This window comes from Rutidosis leptorrhynchoides, chromosome 1 (assembly GCF_046630445.1).
Source record: "Rutidosis leptorrhynchoides isolate AG116_Rl617_1_P2 chromosome 1, CSIRO_AGI_Rlap_v1, whole genome shotgun sequence".
NCBI classification, from domain to species: Eukaryota; Viridiplantae; Streptophyta; class Magnoliopsida; order Asterales; family Asteraceae; genus Rutidosis; species Rutidosis leptorrhynchoides.
In genome coordinates this window covers 199,317,814-199,329,578 of record NC_092333.1, presented here as the reverse complement: position 1 = coordinate 199,329,578, position 11,765 = coordinate 199,317,814, and the positions used below count along the sequence as shown (strand labels likewise).

At 35.0% G+C, this 11,765-nt stretch overlaps 1 protein-coding gene across 1 annotated transcript; it reads right to left on the bottom strand.

The window, feature by feature from the left end:
* Positions 1 to 3,452: 3,452 nt before the first annotated feature.
* Positions 3,453 to 10,907, bottom strand: LOC139867832 (lipoxygenase 2, chloroplastic-like). Its single transcript, XM_071856185.1, has 9 exons — positions 10,500 to 10,907; positions 7,430 to 7,689; positions 6,711 to 6,948; positions 6,116 to 6,433; positions 5,948 to 6,033; positions 5,750 to 5,860; positions 5,174 to 5,475; positions 4,791 to 5,057; positions 3,453 to 4,333 (listed from the first exon to the last, which is right to left on the bottom strand). The coding sequence occupies exons 1-9, from the start codon at positions 10,861 to 10,863 to the stop codon at positions 3,574 to 3,576; spliced, it is 2,706 nt and encodes a 901-aa protein (XP_071712286.1). The 5' UTR covers positions 10,864 to 10,907; the 3' UTR covers positions 3,453 to 3,573.
* Positions 10,908 to 11,765: the final 858 nt, after the last annotated feature.

The window sequence follows — 11,765 nt, the reverse complement described above, 5'->3', positions numbered from 1 at the left end:
AGGATGTGTTTATGACACAGCCTGAGGGTTTTGTACATCCTAAGTATCCTAAAAGTGTGTGCAAGCTTCAAAAGTCCATTTATGGACTTAAACAAGCTTCTCGTAGCTGGAATCTTTGCTTTAATGAGAAAATCAAAGAATTTGGTTTTATCAGAAGTGAAGATGAGCCATGTGTCTATGTTAGGTCTAGTGGGAGTGTTGTAGTCTTCCTTGTACTATATGTCGATGACATATTACTCATGGGAAACGATATCCCGACATTGAAAGATGTCAAAGCTTGGCTAGGGAAATGTTTCTCCATGAAAGATTTGGAAGATGCATCATACATTTTGGGAATTAGAATCTATCGAGATAGATCAAGGAGATTGATTGGGCTAAGCCAAAGTGCATATGTAGATAAGATACTGAAGAAATTCGGTATGCACAACTCCAAGAAAGGGTGTGTTCCTATGAACCCTGGAATGATATTGAGCAAGTCTCAATGTCCTAATTCTGACTTGGAATCAGCTACCATGAGTCGGACTCCATATGCTTCAGCTATAGGATCGATCATGTATGCCATGATATGCACTAGGCCTGACGTATCGTATGCATTAAGCATGACTAGTCGTTATCAGGCCAACCCTGGTGAAGCTCATTGGATAGCAGTCAAGAACATTCTAAAGTATCTTAGGAGGACTAAAGAGATGTCCTTGGTGTATGGTGGGAGTGACGAGCTGAGCGTCAAAGGATACTCGGACGCTAGTTTCCAATCAGATAGAGATGATTGCTCTTCACAATCAGGATTTGTATTTATGTTGAACGGTGGAGCCGTCACTTGGAGAAGCTCCAAGCAAAGTACTATTGTTGATTCTACGACAGAAGCCGAGTATATAGCGGTAAATGAAGCTGCTAAAGAGGCCATGTGGATAAAGAAATTCATCGGGGATCTAGGTGTGGTTCCTACAATCCATGATCCTGTTGAGATTTTCTGCGACAATGTGAGTGCGGTTGTCTTGGCTCAAGAACCGAGGTCACAAAAGCGCACACGGCACATACTCAGAAAGTACCATTACATCCGTCAACTTGTAGCAGATAATGATATATTATTAAGTAGAGTAGACACGACTAAGAACTTGGCTGATCCTTTCACCAAGCCTTTGCCACAAACTAAGCATGATGCTCATAGCATGTCTATTGGCATTCGTGTCATTGATGATAAAGTTTGATTGTATTTATTATGTTAAGTTTGAAACTTTAAACATTGGGCAATAATGTATGTTGCAATTGATCTGATGATTAATATATTGAGATTATATTATACGCACGATGCGATCATTTCATTGTATATTGTCATGTTTCATTTTGCATGTTTTAACTTCCAATGAATATTATTTCATGAACCTCTACAGTCAGTCATTCTCTAAGGAAGAGAGAATTGAATTAAGGCTGCTATGAAGTGTAGTAATATAGGCTTATATGAAACTACATTCACGAGGAACTTGATAGTTGATTCAAGGTTCTGGAATGACCACACTTAGACGCTACTTCATGGTTTTAAGTCACGAGTAAGCTCTAAGATGGCAACATCATTTATCCTAGAGTGGATATGTATGAGGAATCCTGACACAAACTATATTCCACTTTGACCTGTTTCTAACGCTGTGCGTAAATGCCAGTCATAAGGGTGCAGATCAGGTATAATATGGGATGTGGTGGATGTCTATACAGTTGAAGCAATTTGTTCCTTCTTCTCTTAGCAAGTTGAAGCGATATCTCTGGGCCCCTCGTTGATTTGTGCTGAATTAAATGCATGGCCATGCTACGACTGAATTAATGCAATTGCAGTCTATTTGATCACCACAAATCTCAATCGGGAAACATAATCTTGAACGATGATGATTGACACTTAACCATGTCACACGTTCATAAGGATATCTTGAACAAAAGGATGATTGATATAAATCAAAATATAGGAGTGTAACGTAGCAGACTAGTTGTTACACATGGTGTGTCTTTTAAGACTAACCAATATTATTAATGTCAGTGCAAGTGGGAGTCTGTTGGAAATATGTTCTCGGGTTGGTTACGGTTCAACCGTGATTTGACTGTGGTACATATATTCTGAAGGTATGCCCATGACATAAATAATATAAAGTCCATTTATCCTATTCGGTCACACACAAAGGCCAATCATAAAATTGTTTGATATACCTTCTAATCGGAAATTAATTTATTAATCATTAGTTAATGTTTTAATAAATTAAATAAGTTTTGAGATTAGTTAATTAATTTGTTAATTAATTTATATTAAAGAGCATGTTTATTTTTTTTAGAATAACTGATACATGCATACATGTGAGTTTAAAAAAAAAAAAAATTAAAGAAGGGCATGCTTCATTTTATAAGTTCGATGCATGCAAGCATGCTTGGTTTGTTTTTTGGTTTTAAACTAATACAAGCATCTCAAAAAGACAACACACTCTCCAAATATTCCTTTAAGTGTCTTTGACCAAAAAAAAAAGAAAAGAAAGAACAGTAGATACAACACTTCATAGTTTTTTAAAGAAAACTTCATACGTTTTCTGTTGGTCAATCCAAAACAAAAGGAAAGAAAAGTTTTGGTGAATTAGAAGGTGTATATCAAAACAAGGTTGGAACTTTGGGTGTCTACCGTTTAGAGGAGCTCTCATTTGGGTTCTCTACAAGCTAGAATCTTCGAGAAAGGCTACAAAGGTTGTAATCTAACCTATTCTTGTTCGTTTATTTAATTTCGTTTGCTAAAAGTTTTGTACATGGGTCCTTGGGGGAGTATGATTTTGTAAATTTTAAAATGCTTCCGCTCACTATGATTTTGGTATCATACTCCAACAGTTTTGGCAAAGATTCAAGCTTCAACCCGTTTCAGGGGGGATCTCCATGTCCATAGTATTTATAGGGAAGATGAACATTGATGTATGTATGGGCAAGTAGAGAAGAGAAGGAGAATAACATGTCAGGTGTTGTAAGCAACAATTTTTGTTAGTCGTTGAGGATCAACGGAGTAATTGATAAAATTTGATGGGATATGACAATGATTGACATAATTATAATTATTTACATAATTTAAAAGTATAAAAAAAGTTTAGTTGTATAGTTCTGTGAATTCGCAGGTTATAAACTATCGTAGTACGGAGTATATAATAAAATTAGAACAATTATAATATTATATAGAAATGACTTGTACATTCACAACGGTCACAACCGATATGGTATATTTCAAGACATGATATGGTATATTTCAAGAAAACAACCAATATGGTATATTCACATGACATGGTATATAACACAATTAGAACAATTATAGTATTATTCATTCAAATTAGTAACAACCGATATGGTATATTTCAAGACATGATTTTAAGGCATGGCACAAAGTAATTCAGCCTAAAACATAGAGAATAAGACAATAAGAAAGATACATTTATTCCAAAACAACAATAACACACAATGATCCATGGATTACGACCTTATTATAACCGAAATCATTATCATTATTCAATTATGATGATATTGAAACCATTAATTATCACTCACGAAGCAAAGCAACACGAACTAGATAGATATGCTGTTAGGAACACCCATTCCCGTTACACCTTTTTCAGAATAAGGCTTAAGAAGCTGATATGGAACCAAACCCGCGCCACATCGATTCTTAAACTTAGGATCATTGTTTCTCGAGTCTATAATTCCTTCCAGCTCATTCAATCTTGAACGAAACTCCTCAAACGCAGTCTTTATAGCTGGCTCTGCCTCCCATGCTGCTTCGATATTTGCACCGATGTACTCCTCATCTGGTGAATGGCTAGATAAAACATCTAAAACAGCCATAACTTGTGTCGCTTGGATTTGTGAAGGGAAACATTTCAACAAAACATCTTCGGGTCGTTTTATGAACGACTCCCACTCTTCGTTTGTTGGGTTATCATCAGGCATTTTGGTCCTGGAAATTGTTGGTCTGTTTGGAAAATAACCAGCGAAATCGTATTGACCAAAGTTGACTGCTGAATGATGACCGGATGTCACCCACATGATAGTTGACACAATTCCAATTAAATCATCTTGTGTTTTTAGTTGTGGCCACCATGGTTGGTCTTTCTTGTCTCCATGTCCAACCGTACGAATTTCCTCCCACCATGCTTGAAGCTCTTCGTCTGATTCGACTAGATTCGCTTGAGGATAGTAGTGGTTGACATAAGAAGTTGCCCATTGTTTGATAGCATCAAAAACAAGTAGACCATCATTTGCGAATGGGTAGTCTTCCATTGTTAGTTTTAGGCCATGTGGTGCAGTTGGATCTTCGACAGCCATTCCCCTATAAGATACCATTAAAAAGTAATGCAGTTTTAGCATATATATGTGCAGTGGCGAATCTAGGATCAAAATTTCAAGGGAACCCGAATTTTTTTCAAAACTAATTATATTTGATGGGTACTTTAATGGTTGTATACCGTAAGAAACTATAATCCCACAATATATAGGGTCATATATCTAAATTTAGTGATGTCCTATACAATTTAAAATTACTTTTTAAAAAAATTTCAAACTAGTATTGTCATGGGACCCACTTGTTGTAAGTTAGAATCACCATTGTATATTTGTTAGATCAATATTTCACTGCGAATAGGGAAAAACGTTATCTGTTTACCAGTTTTCAATATTTTATTAGGTGAAAAGTTGTAATGCTGTTTTCTCAAAAAATTCACTTGCGTATGGATGTTTCCCCTGTTTGATTATTACTTTGTAATATTGGTTTAATGCGTTTACGTTACCTGCTAATTAAATCTGCCGGAAGTGCTTCATGATCGAAACGCCACAATTGATCATATGCATCAGAGCAGAGTTGCATGCAATATTTTCCAGGAGAAAATGTCGTCTCTATAATCCCAGCAGCGTTAACGAGAAGTAGTCGAGCTAAAGCGTTAATCTGCATAGTGTATCGGAAATGAGGGATCAGGAGCCTTTGAATCGGATGCATTTGGCTAAGATGTCGGTTTGTAGCAATTATGTAAGGCTCTGTAACACAATGAGTTCTTAGCCTGCAATTATGTAATTAGATATAATTATCACATATTGACTAAAAACCTCAAATATATTACAGTAGCATCTAACTTGTAACTTGTTATTGTTTTAGAGTAGAAATAAAGGATCTAACCAGTGGCTAACAAGTTGATGATAACCCGAGTCATGAGCTAGGACATGAGCTTTGGCTAGCTTCCAAAGCCACGCACCCGTAGCATCCGAAGATGGTGTGTACACTTGCTTCCATTGTGGTTTTCCGTCACTTGGTGGATGAGTCAACTCTATGGCAATTGGTCGCAATGTTCCATTTGGAGTAAGGAACATTAACGTTCTTGAACCATAGAGCGCTCTTCCTTTAAGCTCGTTCGTTTTATTTACATAAGGCAATAATAAATCATGGTAATCCAACATGAACAATTTCTTTTGTGCTAAAGCCTGAAAGTATAGATAAATAATTTTTCATGATTAATAGAACTCTACATTCATAAGACACCGAAATCATCCCAAGATATAGTGGTTGTGATCCTGATATCCTCAAAAGAAGTAGTTTCAAACATCAATAGCAGCACGCGGGATAACCCGGTTAGGCCGCATATATCTCAGTAATCGCTTACCCATTTAAAGTCAAAGTTAAAAAGAAGACTTTCAAAAGTTAATTGAGAGAATTATTTTGGGATGGACGGAGTATATTTCATGTGATTTATATTACCTCTTCAAGATTCATCAAACTTTTGATCTCTTCTTCTACAATCTCCTTCGTGATCGCTGATTCAGCTGGTCCATAAACTTCCAGGTCCAGTTTACTCATCAATGGCCATTCCTAATCACATACACAAACATTTAATCATTTTTAAATCCATATTCCATAAATCGTCCACACGACATCATTCTAAATACAAGAACATACCGTGACCAGTTGTATACTACAAGGATTGAGCCCAGCCAACATTTGTCGACAAAATTCCTCATCGCGAAACCAAGAGAAAGTATCCCCTGTAATTAGAGTCATCAATATACACAAACTTGCTAACAAGGCAATTTCAAAAATACAAAAGATGCAAGGATTAATACTTACTATCCATAGTTTCAGGGGTCTCAAACTTGATAACAGTATTTGTGGTATCAGAAACTCCTTTAACAAGTCTAGGTAAAGCGTTTAAAATTGTCAAATCAGGAGCTTGAACATTAACACCTTCATTATAAAGCAAGTTTATATCTGTGAACAATGAAAATCCCTGGTCTTTGTCCGTCACAATCGATTCTAACATCGGTACAACTCCATGAAGCACAGAGTACAAAGTCCTTGCCCCAAATTCTGCCTCTTTGATCTCCGAAAAATCTTCATCCGCAGGTACATAAAATGGGAGCAAAGTTCTGGTTTCCGTCATTGGATCTGAAATTTTAAATTTGTTTAATTTAGTCACTTATAATTTGGTCATTAAAACTTAAAAATGATCAGTAACATACAACTACAACAAGAACAAGAACAATAACGACATCCAATCCCGCAAGTGTAGGGTATTATAGGAAACAAGATGTAAACAATTATTCTTTCACCCTACGAGAAGGAGAAAGTATTCCTTTAACCGGAAGGTAAAGAGACTGCTTTCAAAATGACATTCAGCAAACATATATTATGTTTTAATGTATTGCACGATATTGGGGTGTACCTTTAGAAGACATATTGCGACCAGTACGGCATCGCCTAGGGTAAGGATGTTCCTCGCCACCAAGCACCGGTCGTGCTAAAGCCATGCTGAGGTCAGGAGCTCCGAGATCATTGTACACATCATAATCGTAAATCCTCTCAGGGGACTTTCGCTCCCCTTGGCCATTGCCTCGAAGAGATTCAAGATCTTTCGCTCTCAATTGCAAGAGTGCATTTGGTGTTTCCGATGGGAGGTAAGACTATATACAAACAAAATTACTAATCAGAATTATAAGTGTTGAAAGATAAATGATCCATCCATTAATTAATTTGTTTTTTGATAGTAGTTACTTGGGGATCACCCACGGGAATTTAACCACCCACGCGACCATGTCTGGCAGTTGTTATACCCACTCCCAACTGCGTACCCAGGAGGAAACCCGCACCAATCTCATACGGTGCATGGACGGTAAAACCCCCTCTCTTCATTACCCACAACGCGATGTGGTAAAGGAGTCATGGGTAGTACTTCATGGCATGAATAAAATTGTGGGTTAATATGTAGCTAACGGGGGGTCGAACTTCTGACCTCCCCTAAAGGAGGCAGGCCATCAACAGCTGGACCACATCACAACTTCCATCGATTAATTAATTAATCTATGAATCAAAATCAACCAAAATACTATACTACTAACAATAAAACGAGGTATTAAAATGCATGCGGATAATTATAGAGTTAACCTTGTTGGCGAAAAATATCCTTGGGTCGGGGTTATCGTATTTTGAATGAACCCATGAATTACAAGTGAAGGTCACATCATTGCTAAGAACAATGTTCTTGAAAAACATTTTCTTAGAATACTCGTTTTCGACCAACACAGCCCCTATCTCCCCGAAATCTGCTGGGACATCAAAGTTGCACTTGTATGTATACACACTAATGTCGAAATCCAAAGCCTCATACCTAGCGTACGCCTTCACTGTCTTCAGTTTCCCATTTGCTATACCAAATCAAATCAAGTTCTCAATAAAACAATAAAACATAGTAATCAGTGAACTGGAAACTTTATTCTTGAAAGGTGGAAATGATAACATATGGTTAGGCGTTTAAGTCTAACTCATATACACGCCTTTTATAATCTATACTATTAATATTAATTAATATTAAAAGGCGAATAAATTGAAGTTGATAATTATTGATAGTTATATATTGGAGATATCGATATCGACTAGAAATTAAAGTGTTTTAACTTTGCTTTAAAAATTGATAGGATTGCCGTTTAATTTAGAGAATAGTTTAAGTATAACGAGATGTCAATTATTTAAGAATAAAACACTTTGCCGTTAATAAAAGAAGAACAAAACACTTTGATGCGATTTTTTTAAAATTTTTGTTTGTTGATTACTTTCAATAATATTAAGTTTTTATGTGTATTGAAAAATTCAAAATATTGTAAGTCCATTTTAAATCTAGAACAAACCCTTCTAAATTAATGAGACGGCCTACTAATTGTAATTTTTTGGTGTGACAATATAATTTATCCTCACCGTTTCAATTTAATAGTTCCAGTAAAAAAAAAACACACATTTTAAGAAACTGTGACTATCACATATACGTTGTTTTCTACTTTTCCGCTTTACCCCTTATTTTTTACCTACATTTTTATTTTTACTTAAAGAAAGTAAGAATATAAAGGTACTTTTAACTAATTATTCCCTCCGTCCCAAAATAATTGTTCTGTTAAACTTTTCAAAGTCAATTTATTTAGTTTTGACTTTAAATATTGGTTGGTTTTTGCTATAGAATATTTGATGAAATTTATATGAATATATTGATTTTTGAATGTGTTTTTATCTGGTATAACTTTCATTCGATATTATATAACTCAAAGAAAGATATTTAAAGTCATAGCTGAAGAAAAAAGACTCAGAAAGTCAAAACAGGACAATTATTTTGGGATGGAGAGTATTTATATCTATTTAAGAAAGTGAACTATTAATATGGAATGTACATAAAAAAAAATAAAGATTTATAATATTTGGGGAGAGTTAGTATTTTTTACCTCTATACATTTACATTAAAAAAATTACGCTAATAACTTAAATGTTTAGAACCAAAATACCTTTTTTCTCTAAGTACGAAAACCCACAAATAAAAGTAAAAGTAACAACAAATTATAATTGTATTAAGCATGCATGCATGAGGTATTATCGAAAAAAAGATAAAATTTAGAAGGTTTTTTTTGTTCGGGCTATTCTGAAGGGCGACTCATTTGATCTAGTACTCTGATGTACCCAGCCCAGCAGGATTACACCCTGACTGTTTCCAACTCTTTCTTGCCCATACAAAATACTCGTCCTAAATAGGATTCGAACATGAGACCTCTTGCAACGAACTCAGGGCTCCAAACACTTGGCTATCTTGTGATGGTTAGGTATCATCGAAAAACAAGTGAAAATATCTAGAAACTATTTTATTTTTTTTACCAAAAAGCCTTTGGCCTAGTCGTATCGAGGTAACTTAAGGTTGAGCTTATCTTACATCCAGGGCCGGACCTGGGGTGGGGATGGAGGTGCAACCGCACCTGGACATCATGTGTTTAATGGTTGTTCTTGAGTTTTTACAGATTTTGAGATGTGTAAGTGTGTAAAAATCGAGTTTTGAACAATTTAATTATGTTATATGATACTTATATATATAGTATGTTTATATGGTTAATTTTTATTTCTTGGCGCAAACTTAAAAGCTTCATTTAGGTTTTATGGGGTTAGGATGTTGCAGAGAATTTTGGGGAAAATTTGGGAAAAGGTGATTTCCTGACACGATCAATTAACTTTTTTGCTACTTACCCCTTCGCTATTATACTAACTTACATATTAATCCTTCTCTTTAGATTTTATTATTTAAAACCTTTTTAATAATACTCCATTATTATAATTATATACGAGTAGTACGGTATGTTAGTATATTAAGGAATTAAAGAACACTTTTGTACTTGTAATACAAAAAAAAATAGAACCATATAATGTACTCGTATGTTATTTTGTTTGTGTCAATTTATATCTAGACTAAAAGATATAGTTTAAATTAATAAATTAATAAAAAAGTATTTTAATATTAATATATAAGTATATTTGAAATCTAATTGAATGAATATATTAATATTACCGTGATATTTTTACAAACTAGAATAAGTGAAATATTTATTTGAATTCTTAATTTTGTTTGAGAATCATACAATCACATATGATTGGATCTTACAATCACATGTGATTGTCATGACAATCACATGTGATGGATCGCCAAATCACATTTGATTTTAATTCTAGCCATTGATTATTTTAATCCAAATGCTGAGTTTTAGCTCTTGGTTTTCAAACAAAATTAAAGATTTAAATAAATATTTCCCAATAGAACATATGTAGCATGTATTAATAAACCTTGCAGGTTGACTTGAAGTGAGGTTATATTTTTTTAGTGTCTATATTCTTCTATAAATGTATGTATTATAACATATATTCAGTTAAATAAAACATAAAATTTAACACAAGGTTATAATCATTTATTTTTTACTTATATTTATAAAGATAGTATAATAGTACTATTTGCTTACAAAAATTAAAGGGGCATATTTTTATATTTACGGCATCAAAAATGAGAGGACCGGCCCTGCTTACATCGTGAATTATTTGTAATTAGAAGTCTGTGTTTATCGTTCTAAAATCAAACTTTTCTAATATAGTTTTGTCTTGTGATATATAAAGTTCATTCTTTTTGAGAATAAAAAAATAGAAGAAGTGGTATACATACAATCAAGGTCATTAGAAACGAGCTCGAGCAAGAAGGACCGTCCTAGAAGATCAGAGACACTATCCACAACACCACCAACACTTACACCAGCAAGCGCAGCACTAACAGTTGGTTGAATGGTAATGACACAATTAACAGTCGTGGCCTTGGTAATAAACGGAATTGAGATAGCCTTAATGTTACCAGCTGACACGGATATAGTACGGGTGGCATTGGATTTCTTGGAGGACGACAGCTGGCGGATAATGACGGGAGAGTAGGCGGAGGAGGATGAATGGTTGGCGGCGTCACCGGAGATGAAAGGCTTATGGAGTGGAAGTAGGTTGTGAAGAGAGTGAGATTGGTTAACTTGAGGCTTCAACATGTTTTTATTTGTTTTCTTATACAAGTCAATGCTCTCACTAGGTACTCTTGTAATAATGTGTGATTTGCAAGATGAAAAATAACGCTTTATTTATAGGCAGAAAATATTCTAGAAATCATCTATTTATTTAATCATTGGAGACGGAAAAAATAAGTATAAATTGTAGAATGATTGGCCTTGCAATTAAATATGATTATGGGTGCCTATTAATATTGTTTTGCAACATGTACACGTGGTCTGAATGCATGCAACGATAGTGTACGTCATGGGTTGTAACTTGTAAGAGCATACATAATGAGCTTAATTGTTCCCATAAAAATATTAGTTTCAAAACTAATATTTTGACAACGTTTGGTATGCCATGCTATTTAATTTCCGTGTTTTAAACTAATTGTTCTCCCAACTTAGAAAAAGTCGCTCAATAGCTATTTTATTTGTCTAGACGCACCTCCAATAGTCCAATTGTTTACCGTCTTCGTTTACCCCCTATCGCTAATTGACCCTATCACTAATCGATAGTTATTTCATAATCCTAAAGAGGGAAATTTGAGAGAGAAGTTAGATTGAGAGTAAGTTGTGTATTGAAGTGTATGAAAACTGGATGACAAATGCGCCCAATTTATAGGGCCTTTGGGTCTGGCAGCCCATGTGCTGAAGACGGGTACATGGCCCGTAATGATGTATTATAGAGGATACACGCATAAAAACATTATTTTTATACAGAAAAATGGATCAAAGAGCACAAAAGATAACAAAATCTGGCGGTTTTTAGCATTTGCCGCCCAGCGTACAGCAGGCCGCCCAGCGTCAAGCGTAAGCCCTGCGGGCAGCTTCTATGATTAAGTCGTTTTAATAGGCGCGTGAACAGCACACAACCACGTCATCAATGCCAAAGTCGGTTC